The sequence below is a fragment of the Athalia rosae genome, chromosome 6 (assembly GCF_917208135.1).
Source record: "Athalia rosae chromosome 6, iyAthRosa1.1, whole genome shotgun sequence".
NCBI classification, from domain to species: Eukaryota; Metazoa; Arthropoda; class Insecta; order Hymenoptera; family Athaliidae; genus Athalia; species Athalia rosae.
Window position 1 is genome coordinate 16,004,540 of NC_064031.1, and position 27,989 is coordinate 16,032,528.

Here is a 27,989-nt window from a genome sequence, read left to right on the forward strand (position 1 = left end):
CGAAATTGGCATGGAAGGGTTGAGAAGACATTTCGGATTGTTTCAGATCAATCCATGCTTAAAATGATACGATGAACCAATTTTTGAGCATAACAATTTTTAGGGGTGATACGAGCATGCTAATGTTGAGCATCGACGGGGACAAACGCTACGAGCGTATGGCAGCGTTAATGCTCAACGCTGCAGCAACCCTCGGGGGTGACTGAAAGTTCGCTCCGAATGGTACATAATTGTAAACCAAATCAGCTGTTTTTCAGTAACATTTTTAAGAATGCAATAACGTGGCTCCGCCAGACGAGTATTTTATGAAGGTGAAAACAACTTTTTAGAATGCTAACCAGAACGACTTGTGGACTGGCTGGCAAGCGGAGGGGTAGCCTGCGCGCAGTCGCGTGCCAATACATACCAGTGGGAGGGAAGCGATCTCTGCGATCAGCTGGAGCTCGCGAAATGTTCTTTCTACAACGTTCTGTATTGTAAGTACGATTTAAGTAATATTTAACAAACAATACACCCTATTAAAAATTGCATTAAATGCACCGTTCAATTTTTCCCGCCCTTAAATGTGCTTCGAAAGAACCTTATTTTATTTTCGCATAATTCTTCGACCGAATAACACAGAGAAAACGGCAGGCCCATACCCCGATCGATATACAAAGCAGCGCTCAGTACGGCGAGGTGCTGCTGGGTACGCAGGTGTTTCTAGAGCGGCCAAAAAGTTATTTGCGGTCTCCGCCGAATGCTGAATCCTCATCTTTTTTTTTTTTTCTCTCCTCAGAAACCTCGTGGTCGACGTCAACGTTTTCGCCGCCTGTCACTTTTCCTTCTGTCAAAATCAGATACTTCTGCGGATTCGGTTGAGTTTCTCATACTCTCGTTTACTCAAATTTGACAATACGAAATCTCGCCGTTTCAACGCGGTGAATTACCTTCGATTACGTTACTCCGGTGATCGATTTTTCTTCGATGACCAATGATGGTTTTATTGAAGACTTTGAAAAGGCCGGTTCCGCGGATAAATTAGTCAAAATTTTCAGAGAACATTTCATACTCGTACTCCTTCCGTTCAAATTCTCTTTGGCTACCGGTTCATAGAACAGTTTGTGATCGCGAAATTTTACTACAAAAAGAAAAAGGAATGAAAGAAACAAAAGATCCGCTATTTCTGGATCCCAAGTACCGCTTATTCGCTCGAACCGTCGAAAAGATTCGTTTCATTCTTTGGACTCGAGGAATTTTCGGTACAGCAGACTCGCGAGAATTCACAGATGACGATAAGAATGATCGTTATATGCATGCGCATAAATTTTGCAGGCCATTAATGTTGGCTTTGTTTCTCACACGTTACTAACTTCCGCAATCCACCGAGACCGCATCTTGGGAAAGTTATTCTCCGAATGATCGACTTGGATCAGATTTGCTCAAAAAAAGATTCAGACAATTTCGAGACTCCAATTACCTGTAGTAGCTATCTCAAATCTGCATCAAATTCGGCCTATCGATATCAGCCGCAATTACAATTAACGTCAATTAAAAACGAATCAAATTTTATCATCAAATAACAAACGTACGGTGAGACAACGAAAAAATTTCAAGTTCATACAAATACACAGAGGTAGATGAGGCAAAAAAGGCCATCGAATATAACGAAAAACGAAGAATCTTCCATTATGCCACACCCTCCCCTAACACTGCATGACCTCCGCCAAGGTGATCATTTTTATTATTTATTTCGTTCGCTTCCGGCTCTAGGGATTTTACTGTCCCGAAGAGAGAAAATGAACGGAAAAGAGCGAGTTTAACTTCGTGATGAAGCTATTGGCCGAGCACATTTGTGGTAATTAACAATGTTAACGGCATCACGTTGTATACGATTTGAGGTCGAACGAGGAAACTTGCTCAAGGATAAAGTGACGTAACATCCTACAGCTAGTGTATCCATTTTTCGATATCAGCTGCGCTTGTCGTTATCATATTAACTAGACTAGATAATATTAACAGGTGAAAATTACAGTCAACTGTATTCATCAAAGATGAATCAGACGCGAATCGATAAACGTGTTCATCGTGCAAAACGACGAATTAATCACACGAAATGGCAACTTGTCATTTGCTGATATGCGGATATTTTTAAATCACGTGCTCGCTAAGTTCGCTTAGAGATATCAAAAGCCAAGTATGACTGATATACACGAGCGATGACAGAAGATTCATTAGGAACCAAACTGAACGAGAAAAAACGTTGAATTTATCATGTGTGAGCACGTGAAGTATAATTATCATACACGAGGCGATGAATTGCGAATGGATACGGGACTCGGTCTCCTCTGAATTGTAAAAACGTGCGTGATTTAATCCGTGAATCATATTCAGTCATTAATTCCTCGTCCGCTTTTATTCTTCGTGAATTACGCGCACCGGAGAAAGGAGAAACCGCGACGATCACCTGATCCTATGAGCGCACATTTATTATAACTATACAGCTGGTTAGCCTAGTCGACGCGTTCCTTTGGTATTCGTCGATCAGGCTACACCTAATAACGGGAACCATTCAAATGTCGCTCAACACGATCGCGAGAATATCGCGCGGACGAGCGTAAAAGAAACAGGCGGTAAGCTGAATGGAGTTATCACTGTTTCAAGCAGTCAGCATGTATCGTGAAACTGGAAAGTATCCTGTTCCAAAAAGGGAGAAAGAAAAAAATGAATTTTACATCGCGTCTGAAATCTCATCTTCTGCTCGCAGTTTAGCCTACGGTCGCTATGGATCGGGAATCCCGTATTTGGGTTATTGGGATCATCTATTCGAACGTTTTTGTCCGAAATTGTATCGAAGCGATCGATCAACTTTGAAAAGGAGGATTTTACGTGCGCCGACAGTTTGAAGTACGCGTAAAACATCGAGAGTGATATACTATGATTATGATACGATGAGGTGTAAATCACGCGATATTTTTGAACCACGTTTCATTACGCGTTGCTACGATGACGTAAAATAAGATCCGGTCCCACCAGACGAGCTGTAGATGTAGCTGTGTCTGAGAAATGAACTGATAATTTGATAATTTTCCGAACGTGTGGAACGTGAAGCCGTATGCTCAAATATATTGATACATATTTACATAGCAAACCGAATACTTAGCAGACCGTCCGAACTCGAAAATCATTCATCACGTTTTACGTAGCTACCGTTGAAGGAAGGTGAAAAATATTTTTTCTAAGGTCAAACCCTAACTTCGTTAATAAGAGTGTAGGCCGTAAGTTTCATCGATTCTCTCCAAGTAGCTTCTGTTCAAAGATAATTCTTTGTATCGTCTTTCGGGACAAAATCCATTCCATCATGGATATCACTCCATTGCTCGTATCATAGTTTGCAATATCTAATGGATAATGATAAGACGCTTTTAAAAACTTTGAATAATGAGCTTTTCGAATTTTATCATCGCGTGCAGATGGCCGGAGCATATGTCGCCGAAGTTTTGCTATCGATCCTGAAGCCAATCAATCTAAACTAAATCCAGAATTGAGGACCACATACGTTATATCATTTATACCTTCATAATCTGTACCGATAAGAATAATGATCTTCGATAAAAACTACTAAAACACGTTACCAAATCGAGATCTTCCCGTTCCTTTGAACAGGTGAACGTTCTCTTTTATGCTACACTTATTTTGCGTGCTTGAATCGAAAGAGAATTTGGCAAATGAGAAAAAAAATCAGAATCGTTGAAGAGCTCAAAAAGTGATCTTATTGTTAGTTAGTTCCTCGATCCATACATACACGCATAGGCTTGGCGCAGAGCCATTGAAATAATAATAGTTTAGTTCGGTTTTATACCTACGCGTATTAGTATAGGTGGACATTCTCTATCGCAGAAACCACCGTAGCTTCTCTAATCAAATTTAACCGAGTTGCAGGGAAGATCAATTGCACTGTATAAACGTGATGAATGACGGTCGATTGAATTACACGCGTGCGGTTACAATATAGATCACCCGTTCGTCGTCTCAGATATGCCCCCGCTAAATTGAAACTTGGGTCACGAATTGCGTCGCAATGTGCGATTTTCAAATCAGATGGAATTCAGAAAAATTAGTGAAATCATTGAAAAAAAAAAATTAATACACAAAATTACCGAGGAATAACAAATATACACGCATTGAAGTAGATGTGGCGAGTTACCGGACAGTCGCCAATTCATGGCTGGTAAATTTTCTACACATGTCGTGACAAATTCAACGCGTGTATAATGAAAATATTTTATCTTATACCCAACCGCCGCGTCGTCATTCCAGGTAATTTTACGCGGGCCAAATTCGAAGGGAGAGGAAAAAAATCCTCGTTTTCGTGTCGCGATCTTTGTACAAATTTTGTGGAGAAAATATCACGCATATGTCGGAGCTGAAAATTCTTAATGCTGTTTTTTTTTCTTGCCTGAAATTTTTCATTGATGAAATTTCGGACGAATAAGGTTTCGGTATCTGGACTGTAAATATCGAGAAAAAACTCGGTTCCAAGTCGAATGGAAAACCGACGAGGATTATTATTTTTATTTTTATTACCGTACAAAAGCCAGACTAGTTTGCCGTGGGAGGGTATTAGAAAATTTTACTAATAAAAATCCATACCAATAGAAATAGGGAAATTCGATGCTTGCAAAATTTTTATTTTCCAACCTGGTGCCATCGCCATTAGTTTATATATAGTGGATCGTCTAGTGGGCAACCTTCGTTTCCTTCAATTTTAAAAATAGATCCCCCGACTGAACGTGATCTTGCAGCATTTGTTCCGGATACTTTAGAAAGAATTGGAACGTGTTTTACCATCATTCAGAGCGGACCGAACCGTTTGTCGAACAACGAAAGAAATACAATAAAAGAAAGAAAAAAAAAATAGAATTTACAAGTCGAGGCGTTGATCCGTAAAAATTATTTCAACAACCAATTCAGGTCCTCATTATTTCCGCCACATGTCGCGCTTCTACACTCGCTACTCATTCGATTTCATAGTTCTGGCTACCCAAAATTTGTCCGAACGAACGGAACAACTGGACCGTTTCAATGAAGAGCGGTTTACATTCTCTCGAACGTATACTGCGAATGAAAATTTTCATCAAAGTTTCTCATGGTTATTTTGCTCATTGCTAATAAGAATTTCGTAACCGCGTTCCTCTCATGTTTCACACGTTACGTTCAGTTATGTGCATGAAGTTATTATACAGTATAAACAGTCCGTTTCGTTATTCGTTGCGTTGTGATGTATTCGAAATTAGCGAACAAAACTGATGTGCTGCAAACTGCGACTGTTACGGCAATTTTTCAAGAATCTCTTTTCTCTCGTCACACGCGATATTTATTCGCCACACCTTGTGCTCGGAACGTATACACATTAAATATATTTGCTAAATTGGACGTGCGACAAAATTTGTTCAGACACACCCACCAAGCTACAATGAAAAAACTTATAACAATATCGAGAACCTGAAACAGCTAGGGCTTTTCATTTTTTTTTTCTCTCTCGTTCAAGAGTAATAATAAATGGATTACCTACATAAAGTTATCATTTAACCGAAGTTGAGATCGATGGCATCTACTTAATATTGATTATCCGATCGATATGCCGATGACTTAACCTTGAGTCCGAATACAATTAAACGTGGTAGAGGGTTTGCTAACATTAAACAATATCGAACACTTGGATAGTTGTAACGGAATCGCTTCGGCGTATTTTTTTCAATCGAAAATAATGAATTATTTTAAACGCGAATCCAAGCCTTATTCACGTGTAGAAGTATACCATTATAATAGACGAGAAATATACACCTGCGAGTAAATTCAAAGGGAAATTCAGATTGAAACGGATCGTGGTTATAAATAAGGCAATACGCCAAGAATGAACGTGATTGACGGTCCGCTCTGTAATCAAGATCCCACGAGAATTGAGAGAATTTGCTATACACGAGTCGAACGACAAACGAACATGAAATTATAACCATCCACACGATAGAGGAATACCTACTACCGTATGCTGCGACGAACTATCCGATACGCAAACCAATCGGAGCTTTTTCAGGATGCACCGAAATAATTGTAAAAATGAGGAAACGAAAAGTTATTGAACATTCGATCGAATAAATCCTACGATGTCGGAATTATATTCACATTTCGATCGAGTCTCTGGTCTTTTCAAACCTCTAAAGAAACTGAAGGCGTCTGCTTTGCCCTTGTTTCGTTAAAAGCTCTGAAAAAAAATCAGAGAATGATACGAGAATCGCAACGTTTGAAATGAATTTTTCCCAGCCCTCGATCGCAACTTTGACGACGCGTGATGAAAAAAATTTAAGGGTGGTTTTTTTTTTCATCTTCAGGCCGTCTTGCGGCAGAGGTGGGGCAGGCGCCTGGGCGCGCGCGCTACCACCTTCGCACCCCGCTGTGAAGGATGTCCAGCAAAGAGAAATTCACGAGGTGTCAGGAGACGTAGTCCCCATCAACATGGTGAAGGGTATAGGTCACCTTCGGGATCCCAGATTGAACAAGGTGAAACGTGATGAGAAAATTTCAACACAGACGGCGTTCAAAATTTCGCTGACTTTGATCATGTTTTTAATTCTCTGTTTCATTCTATTTTTTACAGGGGTTGGCGTTCACGTTGCAAGAGAGAATCGCCCTTGGGATCCACGGGCTTCAACCTCCGCGATTCAAAACTCAGGAAGAACAACTCGCACTTTGCAAAGCTTCGGTGATGAAGTACACGGAGGATTTGAATCGGTATCTTTACCTGGTCGAGCTACAGGTAATTTGTAAAATATCAAAAACTACGAGGACAAATTTTCATCCGATCTTCAAATTCCAGGAGAGAAACGAGAGATTGTTCTTCCGTCTTTTGAGCGAAAACATCGAGCAGATGATGCCCATCGTTTACACTCCGACCGTAGGACTCGCCTGTCAGAAATTTGGAGTTATTTACCGACGACCCAGAGGACTCTTTATCACCATCCACGACAAGGGCCACATCTACGAAATCCTCAATAACTGGTTTGTCATAAACGACAAATTAAATAAATTAAACGAACGAAACGAATGCATTTTCATTTTTCAATTTTTTAAAATCGTTTTTTAGGCCCGAGCAAGCGGTTCGTGCGATATGCGTGACCGATGGCGAGCGAATTCTCGGTCTAGGGGACCTCGGGGCTTGCGGAATGGGAATTCCCGTGGGTAAATTGGCCTTGTACACCGCCCTGGCCGGTATTAAGCCCCACCAATGTTTGCCAATTACGATCGACGTCGGTACGAACAACGAACAGCTGAGAAATGACCCTCATTACATCGGACTGAGCAAACCAAGATCGCAGGGCCAAGAATACGACGAACTGATCGATGAGTTCATGGCCGCGTGCGTGAAAAAGTATGGACAGAATGTCCTAATTCAGGTGAGGCTACGGCGCTATCGATTCCCGCTGATAATGTTGCCAACTTATCGCAAATAACTGTGACATTTATTTTTTTAAAAACCGCTGTACTATATTTATCGCGCACAGTTCGAGGACTTCGGTAACCACAACGCGTTCCGCTTCCTGGATAAATACAGAGATAAGTTCTGTACCTTTAACGACGATATCCAGGGCACAGCTGCGGTCGCTGTCGCTGGAATTCTGGCCTCCAAGAGAATTACGAAAAGAAAAATGGGGGATAACAAATTCGTCTTTCTCGGTGCTGGTGAGGTGGGTAGACTAACGTAAAAAAATACGAACGAGCGACATAATTTTTTGAACGCTGAATTTAACCAGTGAGAAAAAAAAATTCCAGGCAGCCATTGGGATCGCGGATCTTTGCGTAAAAGCGATGGAAGCCGACGGTTGCACGGAAGAAGAAGCTCGTGCGAATATTTGGATGATGGATATCGACGGTCTTTTGGTGAAAAATCGTCCGGACGGTAACCTTGACGGTCACAAAGCGTGGTACGCAAAGGACCACGGCGTAATGAAGTCTCTGTTAGAGGTGGTAAAGGAAATTAAGCCAACGGTGCTTGTCGGTGAGGATTTATCATTGCCCTGCTCTCAGAACGCGGTAAAAAATTTGTCTCGGTCGGCAATCACTTTTTCATATTTTTACAGGCGCTTCGGCCGCCGCTGGTGCGTTCACGCCGGAAGTTCTGCAGGAAATGGCCAAGAACAACGAGAGGCCGTTAATATTCGCGTTGAGCAATCCTACGAGTAAAGCTGAATGTACGGCTCAGCAGGCGTACGAGCACACGGAAGTAGGTTCCCAGTTGATTAAAAGTTGCAATCAAAGGGACACAATTCGCGGCCCGATTAAGATCCTCAACCATAAATTTGCCGATCTGTTTTCTAGGGTCGTTGCATATTCTCGTCAGGTTCGCCCTTCGGCGAAGTAAATTACAAGGGAAAAGTGTACAAGCCGGGACAGGGGAACAACGCTTACATTTTCCCGGGGGTCGCCCTTGGCGTAATAGCCACCGGGTGCCATCATATTACGGAAGAACTTTTCCTAATCTCTGCCCAGTGCGTGGCGGACCACGTGAAAGACGAAGATTTGGAAATGGGAAGTCTCTATCCACCGCTAAGCTGCATCAAAGAGTGTTCCATTACTATTGCCATCAAAATCGCCCAGTATGCGTACAAAAAGGGTTAGTCTAGTGAATCAAAAATTCCACTATCCACAAACCAAGCACTACTTCAACGGAAATGCCCTATACTATTGCTTCGAAATTTCCCCCAAAGAAAATCGAGCGATACTCGTCATTATTGTTCAAGTTGTTGGACACACATTGATCGTTATTACTTGAAATGTTCGCAGGTGGTCTGGCGAGCGAATACCCCGAGCCAAAGGACATGCGAAACTTCATCGTGAGTAAAATGTACGACGCTAGCTATGACAGCCCTCTCGCGAATATGTACGACTGGCCTGGGGACTCGGCTAAACCACGGGTACTTCCGGAACAGTGAGTAGTCGTCCGCTATATTTTACGTTTTTCCTTTCAATGAATTGTACTCGTTTCGGTACATTCAAAAAACTAGAAACCAGAGTAGATCGTTCCATTATTGCGCAATGAGAGCTAGATAATTTCATAGTTGTAATATTTATTTCTCGTTTACACGGACTCTATTTCATATTAGTGTATCTTACGCTTTATGCTACAGTTTTTTTTGTACTTGGTGCCGAACGTTCGGTCGAATAATTGATTTTTTTGATTTTATTTATAGTTAAATTGGTTCGCACGCTTCCACCGTATCTGCTAATGTGTCTGTCTTCTTATCTAGTTAAAAATTTTAGATAAAACTCTTCGACGAACGTTCGAGTGCTGATAAAATTTCATATGAAACGCCGGCAATTTATTTCCTTCTTTGCAATTCTACTGCCTTCACTTTGTAATTGTCGTTGCAAGATGCTCTCCATATTTTTTTTTTACCGACATATTTTTCAAACACACAAAGATCAAACTTTAAACAAAATTCTGCTAAAGCTTAACTAATCTTTTTTCAGAGAAATAAAAATCCACCATGATCTGAAACGCCTGTAACAAAATCCGTCAACTGGATAGTTAGAATAATTATTGTTATCACCTACCACAGTTTATGAGAAAAAAAAAAGAATACAAAAAAAAAAACAAAAAAAATTATATTTCCCACGCAAATAATATATGCAGTGAGGAATTATCCATACGCCAGAGTGAATATCGTGCGCCGATTTTGACCACATGAAAGTAATATTCTACCCCAACAGTTCGTTCTAGTCGTAATTTATGACAGAGATATTTTCATCTAACGTAAAATCCATAACTAAACCACAATCACGGTGTGATAACTAATCAATTTTATTTTTGCTTAAAATATCATAACCGAACACCGCACCACGCATGTTTGTACCAATTCGCATCTTTATCAATTACCTATTATCGTACGCCATACTGACCGACAAACTGTAAAACCTGAATACCCGATGATTCATTCGCCTTGAAGTATTTTTTTATTCACCTACTTTTAATAGAAAAAATGGAACATCGCTCTCTTCCAATTTTCGATCAAATTCGTAAGGAATCATTCGACTTTTCTTATGATTCTGACGATTGTGTTACTTCCGTGACACATTACTCCTGTTTTTTTTTTTTTTCTTTTACCAACTAGTGAAGGACGATTGCATGCGCGGCGCTTTTTTTTGGCCGAACTAATAAACAGGATGCTGAATTGTTTTTCACATGCATTTTTTTTTGTACCTTTGGTTAATTGAGTTCTAATTCACGAATAGATAAGTTCATATTTCTACATGTGTTATTATCAATACTGAGGCCCACACACACCGATACACTATGTTTGTAATCGCTAAGATTTGAACAGCGGTTGCAGACGACTCATAGAAAACCGATAAGACATGAGTCGCTTGTTCTCGTCTATTTATTTATTTATATGCAGTAGACGTATCGTAGATTTATTATGTTGAAAATAATTTCCAGATTTCATATCAGTTCATAATGGTGTCTATTTTTTTCTATGATGAATCCGCCGCCGTTGTATAGTTGAAAGAGAAAATTATATAACGAGTGATGAGTTTGCAATTTACCAATATAAAAAAGCAATGCATTATCGAGAAACAATAAAATTTGAAAGAAAAAAAAAAACGTCACTCGATGAAACGATGCTTGTGGATTTGAAAGTATTCTTGTGGTTTTTGATTTTAAAAACGATTTTGGTAAGCTTTTGTACACGGTGGAATTGGATGAAATTTGTAAAAGTCAGTCTGCCAGTATGAAAGCTTATGCGTAGGTAGATTTATAGTTTTTGAAAATAATCATTAAATTAATAGCAAATTTTTGTAGTTTATAGTTCAGCTCAACTAACACTCTGCTCTGTTCTTCTCCCAACAGATTGTGACGTGTTGGCGAGTCTAATGAGAGGATGATGTCACATATACACTGTGTTACTAATTTAAAGAAAGAGAAAAAAATAATGTGAAACAAAAAAGCAAAATCTTGAATTAACAGCTCGGAAATAACTAGATCATTTAGTGTCAGTAGATATATACAATAACGTCTATTAACTTATTATGTTAAGTGTCATTGGTATTGATGATTCAATGTCAACTTTATTTATTGTTAATTTAAAGAAAGAAGAAATCTATCTATAGACTACTTAAAAATATGTTTAGAAAAAGATGAAGAAAATTTGGAAAAAAAAAGAAAATGAAGTTTAAAACTAGGTTGTATTTCCTAATAATTCAGTCACGCAAAAAGAAACAGTATAAGAAAAATCGTCAATGAAAGGAAAGATATTTTCAACAGAAACCAATAATTTGCTCCGGAGCAATTTTATGACTGATTTTAAATAAAAATCAGAACTCGCTGAAAGTAAAAAGTTGAATGATGTTTTTAATTGATTGATGAAATAAAGCCCTACATAGTATTACGTTAATCAGAGGCATAATTAGTTCATTAATTATTTTTAATTCACGAGAAAAAAAAAGTTATAAAATGAAAGAATAAAAAGCAAAGAAATTAACCATCGTTCATTTGCAACGTTATATAAATGAAGTTATGCGAGAATGTATAATGTGCAGATATATTTTTTTCTACAATTGATAATTGGAAATGTATAAGAGCAATCATTGTGCTTTATGGTTATATTGAAACAACAGTATTTTTTCTACGTATTATGAAAAAACGCGTCATTGTGTACTACCTACTGTATATATCCTAAAAATGAAATACATACAATTATACACATTATATACCTTCGAAACACCTGAATTGATAAGGTATATGAATTGTGTTATACCTACACCGAAAATAGTTACATTACTAAATGAAACGAATAAATAAATGACAAAAAAAAAAGGGTTCCTATAAACTATATATGCACGATCATCCCGAAATATTAAAGAAAAAATCGAAGAATTGAAAAACAAAAAATGGATAAAACTTGAAATGATATCGAGTCTACGTCGGATAAACGTTATATGTTATGTATAAACTTCGGAACAAACTGCCATGAACGTATTACCATTTTATCACATTACCATATTTATTATATTATTATACCTAAAATGTAATAACGACATACAATCTGCGCGTACTCCATTTTCTATACATTTATCAATTTGTTATCTATGTAATTAATTTATTTCATCTCGCTCGCTACGTTACAGAGTATATAGTTTGATAAAATGAAACAGCTATTATATTTTAAAAGGTAAAAGTATATTCAAAATATATGAAAATATACGAATGTGAAAAGAAGATAAGCCTTGTAATGTAGAGCCCATATGCCAAAACTCACCAACCGATTTATGGCTCAAAGAAAGTACCTACGTACTTGAGTCGTATGAAATCTATCAACGATGAACATATTTAATATGATCATTCAATGAAATTCTTAATTGTTTCCTCGATCGGTAAATTGAATTGATGTATAAACGTGTGGAAAGTAATGAATAAATCGAGTTACTTTATCGTTTAAAATAAAAATCTCAATGGATTATGATTGGGAATGCTCCGACAATTTTTAAAACCCTATCTCTAGTTTCTTCGCCTGGGTAAAAGTTTTTCCGAAGTTATGGTAAAATGAAACATTTCATATTCTTTACCAAGACGATGTCTAGTTTTTCAAAAGCTTCGTATCTTTTGAAAGTACTGTTACGAATAAGCTGAGAATTCTGAATTCTACCGATGTGTCATTGACAATTTTAATTTATACAGTCAACGAACTGAATGATCGTTCTCTCCCTCGGGAATGATTATATGACATTCACATTAGTTCATGTTATCGAGCTATTTTCTTCTTATGAGACTTGTTTTTTATCTCCTGGTTCTTATTATTCTTCATTTACATTATTAGTTTATTCTCTCGAGCGTAATTGTAACTTTCCATCACTTTCCAGCCGATTCATGACAACCATTCAATGCAAAGTATACGCACACTATCCAGCATATAATTGTCATTCGAATTCAACATTTTTGCCAAAGCTTCAACTCGAGAAGACAAATTTTTCTAGTACGATAAAACGAGTCTACACAACCGAAAACGAAATTCACATGGATTATAATTAGAAAGAAATAAAAAAATTAGAGAGGATCGAATAAACGTAATTTAGTATCGTATGGATATAATGGAGGTATAGAAAGGCAAATTATTAATTTTTCTGCTTATGGTCTAAAGAAACTGTATCATAATTATACCTATAGTATAGTAAAATTTACGATTATGGAGGCCGAGGTCTTTCGAACTTATATATATCGGTTCGTACATATAACTTGCAAACTCTCCCCATCCAGATTCAGACTGGGAATGACTCGTCAACAAATAGTCAACAGCGGAGCGTTTTAAACAATCTCGACAGTAGACATCCGCAACACGTTCACGTTGGACGTGTGCACATTCTACATTATTTGAACCGATCAATTGGCAAAAAGAAACAGATAATAATTAACCGCCAGTGTCGATACAAGGCCAATAAATAATCAAAACCGCATCGTGATGTTTTTCCAATAATATGTAAAATTAAACTATGATAGTACCGATTATTACTGATGTATAAAAACTAATCATAACCGATTGATAATCAAACCGCGCTTTTTCTTCATTCTTGACCGTGCATAAATCGCCGTTGTTATCACTGAGTATAAAAGTTATTACATTTCGCGCCCACCATATCACTCCGTATTAGTCCTCCGTCTGTGTTAGACTATCAATTTCTGTAAAACGAGTCAAGTGTATCGGTTTTCTAGAGTTTCTTTGCCGGTTGTCATAAAATACCAACGAGCATAGTTGAATAAATTTTTTCGCGTGATAAATTCACGTTTGATTTTCAACGAAAAAGCTTTGAAAATCCGACCGACGTCGCTTCGAGTCGAAACAGTTAAAATCCTCGCGATCTAAATTTTCATTCAAATCTATAAAGTAATAAGAATATCCCACGATGGGGGCGAACAATACCAAAGATTCGCAAAATTTATACACCGGTACCATCGGTGTAACGCAAACGCAGATGTCAGGGTGAGCGATAACTTTTTTTATTACATTTTGTTATGCATAAAACGAGAAAATGAAACGACTTGACTTTTTTTTTTGGTTTTGAATGAATCATCGAAGATTTCTCAGTTGAATCGCAATAACGCCGGATGTACATTCCACACATACAGAATGGAATTTAACATTGAAAACGATCAGATAGAAACGATCTAGTAGAATTTTGCTCCTTTTTCATTTTCACCAATGCATTCAGGTCAATGTTCGTCGATTTCCTAATATTACACGAGCGCGAAAGTGAAACTTAATTGACGGTCAGTCCACGAATATAATGTACGATATAGGTACATGAATTCATAGATCGTATCGTAGTATATTTTAGCAGAAAAAATTTAGCAGGACCTGTAGAATCGTGTGTACGCGTTCATCGAGAGAAGAAATAATTAATCAATCTTGTTATAATTATTTTTTTTCGATATGAATATGTGGGGAAAACAAAGATAGATGTACATAGCTGTCTCAAATCTCATTACAATATAATCTGCGATGAGCAAAGAAAACAACTTTGTTCTTCATACATATTCAATTATAATTGTGAAAAAAATATAATTATATTTCATGAGCTATCCCTCTCACTGTGAACGATATAATTTCAACATAAAAGAATTTCAAATTATGTACACACTCGATATGAGCGCTTAATGTTAGCTACGTTGCGAATAATATTATTTATTATGTTATTTATAACAAATGCATCTAATCAAAATCGCGTGTTAATATCCGCCCTTGATAAACGAAGAAATAATTAATTGTGCTGCGAAAATATACGTTATTTTTTTCGTACACCTATCGTTCCTGTTGGGACTAATAATCTGCAGATCTCATACGCGGTATACGTATCATCGAACCTTGATTATAAAATAACTATAATGACAATAATTAGGCTACGATTATCGACAACTGATAATAGCGAGTCGATTTTTTTAATAGTTAGCTTTCGCATTGAATTTGATAATCATCCGTTATCGTTTCGACTTTTCATGACTTCGGGAAATTCAGACGACTTATTCGCACACCTTGAGGGTGGATATTTTTGACGGGTGATAAAATCAAGAAGAAAATGACACGGATCATTAAGGGAGGGGGGTAATTTTCCTTGCTGAATAATTAAACCTGACGACGATGTATTTCATGTTCGCAACATGCCCGCATACGTATAACGTTATTATGCATAATATACTTCGACAACACCTGCGGGATAAGAAAATTCTGAGATTATATTGCGGTTATATGATTGTAATTTAATCTGTATAAATGTGGACCTTGAAATTGATCGCATGCAGGTTATTACACGTATTCATATATTCGCGCTAAAATCTACACTAATTTATCATGCAAATGACGCAATACGACTCGCGGCCCTGGGGCACTTGTTTCCGTAAATGTGACATTCGTGTGATACATAAATTTTTCAAAGTTTTTTTTTTCTTCTTCAAAAATCAGGATAAACAAGCGTCATATTACGGCTCTTATGTGACTCGCAATTCTCACGATTGGAAAGCACAACGTCGATTGTTAGATCAGGTACAAGGAGGAAATCCGTTGCTCCTCTAATTAACGACAAAACGTTATCATTAAGAAAAGAGAAGAAAAAAAATAAAGAAAATGAGCACTCGCCTTCGGATCTTGCAAGATGTATTTCTTAAAAAGAATTGGTTAACGTTTTCTTAATTTTTTTTTCTTCTCCATCATGTTGCGAGATTTTTCACAAAAACGCACTGACGGATTCGCTCGGATGAATCGCCAGTAAGTTCTTCTTTTTATTTCTTTTCTTTTTCCTGTCCCTGACAGGCCGCACGTGTAATTTCCTGTCACCTGTAGCAATTCCGCACGTTAAAAAATACGTGTCTAGTATTCGCTTTCCGTTTCATCGACCCGATTTCGTGTATACGTAAAACGCTGCGATCGATCGTTCGATTCGTTTGATAGTTTTCTAATCCGTGTTCGTTAGAATTGTACAGACATACTCACAATTGGACAATATTACAATTGGTCGTCGGTGAAAGGATATTTTCATTCATCGAAACATATGTATCGTGTATATGTTTTTAGAAATTTCTTTCAATAATTTGAAAGTATAGGTATATATATTTCTATTAGCAATTAGCATCATCTGATGACCTTTCACTCGACTCACTGATCAGAAAATGCAAAAGTTTTTAAAAAAAGTAAATCCGCATAATTCCACACGCTGTTACTACCGCTGAGATTATTACGAGCGTTCAACGTCTGTGTTATACATATGTTTCTAATGCCCTTTATCATTGGCTTTAGCAAATCGTACGATAATTATACGATAAAGATTAACGAGAGAAAAATCAAACGAAGAGTCCTGCCGAGTAGGCAATATAAATATATGTGATGCCCTCTTTGATGATCGCCTATCAAACACGTGGGTGTCACTCAAAAGAATCACGTGAGTTAAATCGCTCTGAGATATATTCGTGACCCTCGATCACGTTAATTAAAATAAATGAGAACGTCGACGCAAGTCTTGTACGATCGATTATGCAATTTTAATGAATTATCACGTATGTTATCCAATTGCAGCGGTTTGAGGAAATGATCAATTTTTTTTTTTTGTTCATTCAAACGTACCGCTCTTCGAAATTTCGCTATGATCTTACGTAAAGAAGAGAAAAAATGTAATTTAAATTCTGCGGACGAATCCGAACTGAATTTTTGCGCTCTGATCTTACGCAAGTGGAATTTCTTCTCCTTGGTCAGTATTCGTAACGTAGATGTAGTATAGTAGTGCGTAACGGGTGTCTAATAATAAAAAATTAAAAAGAAGGGAAGTAAGAGAAAAAAGACCGAATGGGGCATGCGCCACAGAGTTGGAACATCTGCGTAGACGATGAGAACGCTTTAGCCAAAGTGCAGGTCTGTCAGTTGCGGGAAGTCGATGACTGAGAGAAAATTTAAACGACCGAGCGTAGCCGCGATTATACAATATTTAATTTACTAGGAGCGTAATCGGAAATTTCCACACAGTATAAGGCAGAGTAGGGGGAGTTTTCAACAAACCACGTGATCGCACGTCACCGATAAATAATCACTAACAATCGCCGCGTGAAATATGTCAACTAAAATTTTTTTCAGGCTGACTGATTGTAAAAAATTTTCACGCTGTCAGATTTTCGATTATAACCGTGATACCAAAATTTTCCACATCTCCGCTCACGATCGTTGTGGATACGACGAGAATAGGTGAGGCGAGTCTAAGATTATAATTCGTTTTTGATTTGTTTTTATATTGATCGTGATTCAGATTATTATTCAAAGATTTCAATCGATATTGGTCAGTATGTTTCGGCGGAGATAACGAACCTTTGAAACTGTACAATAAATTTATTTGAATGAAATGACGCACGATACAAGGAGAATAATTTTCCGGCAAAATGAAGAGATAGTAACGCAAATTGATTTGAGAGGAGAGAAAAAAAATGGAAAAGTTTGATAAAAATTAATTTAAACTTGACAGTTGTATTGAGTGCGTTACGAGAACGAACCGCAACGTAGCGATAAGAGAATTTGTTCTTTCCCACTCTTCGAACGTCCGGAATCAGCTGTTTCAGGCGACGTCATTCCTTAGCTCACGTATTATTTGAGGCGTCAAATTTTAAATGTCTGCGGTTTTGGTGCGCACTTTTTTACATGAGTGAATGTCCACGAAATCTTTTGAATCGAGTCTACAGCGCACGTTTTGTCACTCGACAGGGAGTCGGCGAACATTGACAGAGAATCAAAGCGATGAAATCGCAATCCTAGAGTTAAAAATCTACTTTATTCGCATGAAACACGACGGGTGAATAAAATTTTTGTCGTGAGGAAAATTTTCCAAACAGCCTGACGCAATAACACGAGAAACAATAACGCCATTCCGCGATACCTGATGACGTAATTTTCAAATCCTACGATGTTGGAAACTAATAAAGTTTTTCCTCGATTAAAAAAATTCGTCGCGTCGCGTCGTCGATTCGGGGGACGATATTTCATCGCGGCAAGAAAATTATTGACGCGTGAGAGAAAGGAAATCGGCAAAATTCGTCGTAGGTGCAAATCGGCGACTTGCGTAGCGTCATAATTTCAATAATATAATACTCGCGAATTTGAAGTACATCGAAAAATGAATCGCGGTCGCGGCGCCGACGCTGACGCCGAAGAGGCTCCGGATCTGCATGTCATAAAAACCTCGCATAAAACGGTCTCTTCGCGCCTGCGCTGGTTGATAACCGCTACGTGATATTTAGGAATCGTTTCTAGTTTGTCAGTTGCAGGGTTCGAGCCAAGAACCGAGGTGACAGTAGTTCCCGAGAAGGCAGGACGTACGAAAGCACCATGTCGAGTCTTGAACGCGATCAACTTGGACAACGAGGTCCTGGAGATTCCGTAACTCCCGGCTTCACCAGCGGTCTGGACCACATAAGAAACCCTCAATTGAACAAGGTAGGGACCCCACCCCTCGATCTTCATTCATTTCAAAAAAACTATTTTACAATATATCGATTCATTTAGCATGCATTATGCCGGAAGGCCGATTGAGTTCTACATTCGTCTTCTGACCACTACGCCAATTACATTAAAACATACGAATTCATGCATACGTAAGTTTAGTTAGCATCAAGTCCATTACAATTTTATAAATAACCCACGCTGTTTTATACTTCAATCATCGAAGCTAACGTCTTGCCCACTTTCAATAACTACGTCTGTTTCATGTTCTTTCATTCAATTTTCACACGATTATCCGAGGGTGAATTTATGAAAATTATACGAAAATTAATTGCCGACCTGCTTCGCCTACTTTAACCGAAGTCTGCGTTATTGAAAAATTTATCAAACGGTCCGGAAATACACCACTCTAAATTTGGAAAAATGACCGACGTACGCAGTACGCACATAAAGAAATATATTTTCATAAAGAGCCGGTGAGTTTGCTAATAAAAAATCGCTGGAATAGGATAAGATACTTTCTGTATGTTTGCACGAGGATTTTAAAAAGTTTAAGTCATCATCTCTTTGCGTACGCAACCTCAAGCAGGAACTGAATAAAGGAAATCCCACGATCGCGCGTCTTGATTCTAAGAACAGTCATTTTACAATTACCTATAGTGTAACTCTGGAGGTGACGAAGCAGAATATTGTACAGACATAGGTGAGCAAATCCAGGTGTCCATAATTGATTTTTATATGTTTTACAAACATGGACATGATTCTAACTAAACTGAAAAACCGAGCAAACGGTTAATTAGATTTGCACAATGAAAGGTTTCGTTTCACGTACTTTGTTCACCTCATGATCGAGACAAATGTAGACGCAAATTAATTGGATGAAATAATTACTCGAGAACTTTGAATTTTGAACGTATGTCTGAAACGCGTCAGACCGATCATTTCAGGGATGAATAATTCCTAGGACCATAGAACAAAGCAATTTTTTACATCCTATTTCATATATTGCCGTCACAGGGTCTGCTGAATTTCATTGCAAAATTAAAAAAATTCAACTGTATACGGACGGGCCTAATCCTATATGCGCATACACATATATTGGGCATTGGGTCGAAGGTCGGAGACAAGGTTGGGGCGAAGTCGGTTCCCATTTGACCGGAAATTTGTGCACGTGCCTATAGACGCACACCCGCGAAAGATGAAGTTAGGCTAGGTTATGCAATGCGATGAACGTGCGAGCTTGGCAAGGTGTATTGATCCGTATAACCACGGGAAGTGGGTACCAAAGTCTAAAGCCGCAACGAACGAGGGTAGCCGATCCTGTTGTACTTGGTTAGGAAGTTTCTCCAAGCAACGGTTTCCAAGGGTTGTTATAATTTACCATAAATTTCGGAGAACGGTATGAGAATCATTTCAGTACGTTGTGTGTGAACTGTAGAATCATTTTTCATTAAGGGTGTTTGGTTTTGTTGTTGTTGTTGTTGAAATTATTCTAATTGTTATGGCGGATATAACGGAAAGGACATGGTGGACCCTCGTTCCTAGACAAGAGGAACACGTGCCAAGAATTCCCGAAGCCCTCTTGGCGATCGACGGAAGGGTACCGATATATAAGACTAAACAAACAAATATAAATTTCACTTTTCAAAAAGCACAAACCAAATGCAATTCAATCACCTTCGCAAGCATATAAAAACTCCCCAACGTTAAAGAAACTCACGTAAGCATTCAAATAAATATGTACAGTTGACATGGCGTTTCCACGTAACTTATAATAGCGCACCTGTAGTCTATGCAAACACGGATATCATTTATCATCCCTTGTTCCGATCTATGCAATTCCGGAGATGCGATTAAAAAAAAAAAACAAATTTTAGATAAAATTGTAAAGTAAATGCAGACAGAAACACTGAGACCGACATGCGGTATCCATTGCGGTTTGGGAAAAGTACTATGAACGGATAAGTTGGCTTATCTCAACATTTTGTTTAACTATTTTTTTTTTTCATCTATAAAACTCTATGCAGTTAGATGAGCTGATCATATCTCGATAGTGAATAGAAGAAAGCAAAAAAAATCATTAGTGCAGCAAACATTCAATTCGTAATCGTATATCAGGCTAACCATTTTCTGGTAATTTTGAAAAGCGATCTATAGTTCAAATAGCGAGGAATCACATGTACCGTTTCATTTGCTTTTCCTACTAATTGAGAGTCCATAACTTTCTCCAGTGCAAATACACGATTATCGCGCGACGTTCGTTCTCCGCATGTACAAAAATAGTTCAAACATTTGTTTATGCGATTACGTTAATTTATCGTTGGTCAAGGATGTCATTCCCACCGTAACGTCTGACTCGAATAACAATATGCATGTAGACTCGGGAGTCTCGAACCTTTGATCAATTATAATTGCCCTCTGCATATGCACTTTGACTATGCCATTGTCTGTATGGCGTTAGATTTGTAGGCTCGGATTTTCAAGCGACAAATATTATGTAACCTTAATCGCAATCGGATGCACATTTTTAGTCTAGAATTTTCGATTTAATTATTCTTTAATTTAATCCCACGGATTATAGATAAAATTTATTGGAAACTTTCCTATCTACGATCGGCAATCTATCAGATTTATTTTTTTGCTCACCCCGCGATTACGTGAACAACATGCAGTGTAAGAGTGATATCAAAACTGAAATCGAAATACAGCACAAAATAAATTCAATGGTTTTTTTTTTGTTCGCTTTTTTCAATTCTTGATGCAGTGGATGAGAAATGCACAATTGATGATAAAAATTGCACGTATACCTTCGCTCGACTATATTACATAAGCTGTACGATTGCGATTCACCATTTACGGGGTCAGACGCAAAAATAATTACCAGGGACACCGTCAGCTAATTAGCTCGTTCTCAAACGCATAATCGGTATAGTCTATAAAATTGCCATGCGACATATGATTTGGATTTGTAGAATCGATTAAATGCAAAATAGAAAGCGATTTACATGTGCGTACCCTTTTTTATTTTTGTTGAAAAAAAAAATACAACGAATCGATACGATACTTTTCCGATATTAATATGTAGTTCAACAAAATAATGAGCATCCGTCCATGAAATTGATCGTTCGAAGTATTCGAGTGAGTAAATGGAGAAATAATTGACAAAAATATGGGTCAGGGACAGCGGTCGATTGTTGTACGTACAATTATTAGCGCCATTTACCCATTATCTCGATCTTCGACGTTTCGTTTTAGCCAGAGCTTTCGACCGATCTTTTTTCGTCCGTTCGAAACGTTAAGTAACATCGCGTATGTACGAAATTTCGATTCAATTATATGATATTTGATAAATTGGAATTTCCTGCCGGATTATCGATGACCTATGTCCCCACTTTCGTTTCTCATTCGCGTCTCATCTTCCGGCAACAATAAATTATTCAGCCGGATTTCATATGCGTATACCTATAGCTATGGTCGTCGTATAATTTCGACTGAAAAAATTTAATCATGAAAATTCATTTCAATTACGGAAACTACCGTATAAAATATTTGTATGTATTTTTAGAAACTAAAGAAGATATTTCGAACATCTATTTTGATACATCTGCAAATTAATATTGAAAAATTGATCCAAAAGCTGTTATACGTTTTCGTTATCGTAGAGCTTTCCATTCATCGGTTTTGATTTATACGAATTGATTCAAAGAAATAATCGATTGGCGTAGAGTGATGTCCGTTATATCGTTAAACGAGTGTATCATCGGTGGGACCTTAATGTAAAACTTGCGTAAGAAGGTGGGCAGTACGATTATGTACGTGTATGATTGACGGCCAGGGAATCCGAAGGTAAGAGAAATAAAAAAAGTAGCAATCGATCACGCACAGGGTCATGAACTACCTCAAGTGCTTTGCATGTGCAGAGTGCGATTAAAATATTCTTTCATCTTTGATTGTTCGGAATTTTAACGGAGTCGCGCAAGCTTTTTTTCTTGACGGACATTTCTGTACGAAATGTGAAGAATTTTCAGCTCCTATTTTAGGAACTAATAAATAACTGGGGCGATGGGTTACATCGAAAATAACATTACATGAGGTGCATGTAAATTCGGACAAACTAACCGGACATATCGCTCTCGACATCCGCCAATCACTGAGCCCGGGCCTTGCTCCAGATCAATGTAGATCAATCTAGATCATGGTATCAACGGAATCTTTTCTCACCTCTTACCTTCAGCACGAAATGACACATGAGATCCAAGCGTATTATTTTATTCTATTTCGACGATTCTTTCAATATTTAAGATCCTCGACGACAGTGACGATGAGGAAAAAAATGCAGTTTTTGCAGATCTATCGTACAGTTCGCGCACCGTGGGCTACGTCCCGTAAAAGCGTGAATTTAATATCTGTGTATTGTCAGAAACTAGAAATGATTTTGATTTATTGAACGATTATCTCATGATTGTACCCCGCTGCACAGAATGTTTCTCTATAGCCTTTCACCGTCACCCACAGCTGAGGTTTGCACGTTTTTCTTTTTGAATCTTGACACAGAAATGTAATGTGAGCATGAGTACGATTTACGTCCAAGAGAAGTGGAGTTGCGTCATGTTTTAGTGACTTTGTCAAGGTCGTCTTTAAATCAATTCTTTTACGTTAGAACATTTCCATGATTACCCCCACAAACACCGCATGACGCTTTTTTTTTTTTTGTAGTGTTACAGGATGTGGACATGAGGAATAGAATATTTTCGTCTTAGAGGAAATTTCAATTTCAAATTTCCTCTGAGAGTATGCAGATAATCTTCGTAGATTTTTTGTTGAAACGCGTAATGATTTTTCATGAGATCAATGATTTCCGGATGCTCCTCGGTTCTTGACCAACGTTATCGCTTTAACTTTACTTCGTAGTTCTTATAACCCCTGATGAACCCCATTAAAGGTAATTAAAAGGTCTTCAAATCTGGAGACTGTATGAGTGGGTCTGATATATTCACGAGTTATTATTGAAAAAAATCTAATCACAACATGATATATGAAGTTTTTCAATTCGAATGTAAGATAAAACAATCTACAGCCAACGTTGAGTTATTCACATAATGATTCCGCATTTCATTTACTCTACAATTACATACGTCATCGATAAGCGACGGGTGACAAACATTTGACTCTAAAATTCGTATACTGTTTTATAAAAATTGCAGGAAACGGTAAAGTTAGGCATCGGAAAGTGACACCCACTTTTTCGTCGGCAGAATTGAACGTATTACACCTTTCATGTTTCAGGGAATGGCATTTACGATCGCGGAAAGACAGACACTGGGAATTCACGGTCTTCTTCCTGCGGCCGTAAAATCGCAAGAGGAACAACTGGAACTTTGCCGTTTGAATTTGGACCGTTATACCGACGATCTTTCGAAATATATCTACCTCACCGGATTGCTGGTAAATCGCACGATAATCATGAATTCGCAAGTCTCTCAAACAACCGTATAAAAATGATGTAATTTTTACTCGCAGGACAGAAATGAGAGGCTTTTCTATCGCCTCCTTGGAGAAAATGTTGAAAAAATGATGCCGCTAGTTTATACCCCAACGGTTGGTTTGGCTTGTCAAAAGTTCGGTCTGATCTATCGGAGACCCCGAGGTCTTTTCATCAGCATCTATGACAAGGGTCACGTTTACGATGTAATTAAAAACTGGCCCGAACACGACGTTCGAGCGATAGTCGTCACTGACGGAGAGCGTATTTTGGGACTCGGTGACCTCGGCGCTTGCGGTATGGGAATCCCAATCGGAAAATTGTCCCTCTACACGGCCTTGGCGGGGATAAAACCCCATCAATGTCTCCCCATCACCCTTGACGTCGGCACTAACACCCAGGTAACGTAAATTCACCGACGATTATTCGGAGTAATCGCGGTAGACTTTGTTAATGATTGTTTTTTCGTTTTTCTTTCAGTCGCTCCTCGATGACCCTCTTTACATCGGCCACAGGCAGAGGCGTGTAACGGGTCAGGAGTACGACGATTTTCTCGAGGAATTCATGCAGGCGGTTGTCAAGCGTTACGGACAAAATACTCTGATTCAATTCGAAGATTTCGGGAACTCGAACGCGTTCAGACTATTGAACAAATACCGGGATAGCTACTGTACGTTTAACGACGACATTCAGGGTACCGCATCGGTTGCAGTCGCAGGACTCCTCGCATCTTTGAGGGTCACCGGAACAAAACTATCTGACAACACGATAGTCTTCCAAGGCGCTGGAGAGGTCAGTCTTTTGTAAATTTTCGTTATCACGACCGAGTCTTTCGCAATCATCGAATTCCTACTTAGCCCGAAAAATTTTCCCGTTTGATTAAAGGCTGCTCTTGGAATCGCCGGACTTTGTGTGATGGCGATGCAAAAGGAAGGAGTCAGCGCTGACGTTGCTAAGAGTAAAATATGGATGGTAGATTCTAAAGGTTTAATTGTGAAAGACCGTCCGGAAGGTGGTGTAACGGAGCATAAAATTCACTACGCCAGGGACAACGCTCCTATCAGAACTCTCGCCGAAGTTGTAAGAACCGCGAGACCGAGCGTACTTATAGGCGCCGCAGCCATCAAGGGCGCGTTTACAACGGAGATACTTGAAGAAATGGCAAATAATAACGAAAAGCCAATTATCTTTGCTCTCAGCAATCCAACGAGCAAAGCTGAGTGCACCGCAGAGGAAGCTTACATAGCTACCAAGGTGAGCGGAAAACGCCGTAGTTTTTCACGAATTCACAAATTCACAATTACACAATTATTATTTGTATTTTTCTTACCACAGGGCAAATGTATCTTCGCGAGCGGTTCGCCATTCGAGCCGGTGACTTACGAGGGCAAGACCTTCCACCCTGGTCAGGGTAACAACAGCTACATTTTTCCGGGCATAGCTCTCGGCGCGGTGTGCGCCGGGATGCGCGTCATACCTGAAGAAACATTCCTAATCGCTGCTGACGCGTTAGCAGCGATTGTTACGGAGGCAGATCTCGCCAGCGGTGGGCTTTACCCACCCCTCCAAGACATTCAGAAGTGCTCCCTTGAGGTAGCCGTCAAAGTCATGGAGTACGCTTACAAGTCTAGTAAGTAAAACTATACTTTTATTTTAGCAGAAAACAATTTGAACAAAAAATATGAAAAATAGATAAATAAATAAATGAATGAACAAGTAGTCGCTTCCCAGCGAGCGAACAATGCTGCGTGAAAATGATAACTTGAAAAAGAAAATTGAAGGCATTGTTTTTTTTTTCATGAAACGAGACATCTGATTGTACCTTAATTTTTACAGAAGTCGCAACGGTTCTTCCCGAACCAAAATCATACGAAGACTTCATAAAGGCACAACTTTACGATACGAAGTACAAGTCATCTTTGCCTCCGACTTACCCCTGGCCCCAACCGTGAAATAATACTAACAAACCATGAGTATAACACTAATTGATGTACTAATTCTTTAACTCAGGCTAAATAATTGAATTTTTGTCAGTGTATATATTGATAACAAATAGTTAAGGCAATGAATTGTTATCCAGATGTTATTTAATTATTAATTAAATTATTTCTGTGAGAAAATAAGTGAAAAGAAAAATGAAATATGAAAAAATCTAACGGGTGAAAAACATCAGACATCGATGTATGTACATCTCATTAATATCTCACGCCAACTTTTAATATTGGAGCAAAGAAAATTGTTGACTCTTGTAAATTATACTGTGCTTAAGGTAATATATTTTTAATCGTATCGTTTCTCATAGGTATGTATGTGTATTATTACACAACCTTTTTATCAATTGTACAGATACAATAAAATAATGATCCCCCTACTTTAAAAGCTTTTCATCGTCGAATACGGGGCATGTATACATATATGTATAAATTTTTATATATACATTTTCTCATTATTTGGTATTTTTGTTTTATTATTATTTTGAATTCATCATACCGATAACCATTATTCAAACTTATTGAAACGAAATTGCTAGATGTATGATCTAGTGAATGGTAATTTTTCTCATTGGTGTACGAAAAAAAAAAGAAAAAAAAAAACTGAAAATAGAATAAAATGATGTCAATTGCTAATATATGTTAAGTTATTATTGAGGCAAAACCAAGTCAAAGATTGATTTCTTTTTGAATCACAACTGACGTTATACATCACATATTTACATAAATAAGAAGTTAAAATTGGTAATTATTATTATACCTATGTAAGTAAGGAGATTATGCATCATATACAGAACGGTTTTTCGTTTAATATCAATTGTCTAGTACTCGTAACTGGAACGAAAATTCAGAACTCATTCAATCGCTCACTTATAAAAAGAAAAAAAGAAAAAAAAAAAAAAAGAAAGAAAACCTCGTACATAGAAACGTTAACGAACTCAGTCCTCTTTAAAATTCGAAAACAAATTCAAATAACGGAAAATGATCCATTGGCTATCATACTCTTATGTAATTAATTCATCAAGAAATATATGTATCTATATTTTCATATAGACATATCCATATATATATACACAAAGTTACCACCAAGTAAATGTACTTCGTTTGGGTGAAACAATAGCAGGTACTATCACAACCTGCCATCGATAGGACGTTACAACTTTCGTAACATCTTCTTGATTCTTCTGATGCAGGGTTTCGAAATTCAGGTTAAATTAATTCTAATTTAACGCTATCTTCGAGATTCTCAGCTACTCTGAGAATACGATGACACCATTGTAAAATAATTCCTAAATCCCACAACGAACGATCGCCCTTTCATTATTTCTTAACAAGTTGTATTTGAAACTTGAAAAATTTCTGCATGACGATACAGAGTGATAAAATAAAAATATTAAAATGTACAGAAATTGATTTGAGTGGATTTAAAATAGGTTTTAGATAAACTGGGACACTTATTTCAACTAAACGTAAACACCAGATCTTACGTGCCAGCACCAAGACTCTGTCATCGTTAATTATTTAGTCATTAATTGCGCGGGTGGGTGTAACCGTTGTTCAATCAATACCGAGAACACATCAACGGCCGAAGTCCTTCAATTATTGGAGAACTAAATCTGCTTTTGACTTTGATTAGCAGCGAAATGTCATTAAGTTTTTAAAATATGAGACAAAATTACTCCGATAATTACACTTAGGATCGAACCGATTATCAGGGATCATATTTATTACATCGGCGGAATTGCGAAGCAACATTGGCGAGAGGGTGTTCGTTTAGCTAAATAATTGGTCCCATCTCTACCTTCATCGCGATAACGAGTGTGATCGCTCGTGTGTCGGAACAGAATGGTCACCGGTACCCCGGAGATCCGGTAGTCGTTGCGATGCGGGCAAAGCGTCGAAGAAGGCATGATTCAGAGCATCCTTCAATGTTATACGCTGGGTTGGCTCGTACTCAAGCATTCGCCCGATCAAATCAAACAGCTGCATATGTTCTTCGTCATCCGAGAGTAAATAACG

At 38.0% G+C, this 27,989-nt stretch overlaps 3 protein-coding genes across 8 annotated transcripts in view; 2 read left to right on the plus strand and 1 right to left on the minus strand.

The window, feature by feature from the left end:
* The first annotated feature begins 329 nt into the window (after positions 1–329).
* Positions 330–12,497, plus strand: LOC105688621 (NADP-dependent malic enzyme). 3 transcript variants are annotated; one of them, XR_007278900.1, is made up of 12 exons: positions 330–476; positions 6,372–6,540; positions 6,638–6,796; positions 6,857–7,038; positions 7,124–7,433; positions 7,542–7,724; positions 7,810–8,035; positions 8,118–8,260; positions 8,356–8,650; positions 8,821–8,965; positions 9,508–9,727; positions 10,886–12,497. XR_007278900.1 is itself a non-coding variant. In XM_012405073.3 (11 exons), exons 1-11 carry the CDS (start codon positions 331–333, stop codon positions 9,542–9,544), a joined length of 1,995 nt encoding a protein of 664 aa, XP_012260496.2. In that variant the 5' UTR covers position 330; the 3' UTR covers positions 9,545–12,497. The 3 variants fall into 3 exon arrangements, 2 of the variants coding, with proteins under 2 accessions (XP_012260496.2, XP_012260497.2); XM_012405073.3 differs by having other exon boundaries at positions 9,508–12,497; XM_012405074.3 differs by lacking the exon at positions 9,508–9,727.
* Positions 12,498–13,442: 945 nt separating this feature from the next.
* On the plus strand, positions 13,443–26,350 carry LOC105688620 (NADP-dependent malic enzyme). Of its 2 annotated transcripts, none has more exons than XM_012405072.3 (8): positions 13,443–14,009; positions 18,323–18,491; positions 23,784–23,942; positions 24,018–24,380; positions 24,460–24,771; positions 24,865–25,233; positions 25,315–25,609; positions 25,816–26,350. In XM_012405072.3, exons 1-8 carry the CDS (start codon positions 13,933–13,935, stop codon positions 25,929–25,931), a joined length of 1,860 nt encoding a protein of 619 aa, XP_012260495.2. In that variant the 5' UTR covers positions 13,443–13,932; the 3' UTR covers positions 25,932–26,350. The 2 variants fall into 2 exon arrangements, with proteins under 2 accessions (XP_012260495.2, XP_012260494.2); XM_012405071.3 differs by lacking the exon at positions 13,443–14,009 and adding an exon at positions 17,067–17,252.
* The window catches only part of LOC105688619 (dual specificity protein kinase CLK2), a 28,611-nt gene continuing 26,854 nt past the window's right edge, over positions 26,233–27,989 (minus strand). For all 3 annotated transcript variants that reach the window (XM_012405070.3, XM_012405069.3, XM_012405068.3), the window contains one exon: positions 26,233–27,989. In XM_012405070.3, coding sequence (XP_012260493.2) covers positions 27,774–27,989 — 216 coding nt within the window. In that variant the 3' untranslated portion in view covers positions 26,233–27,773.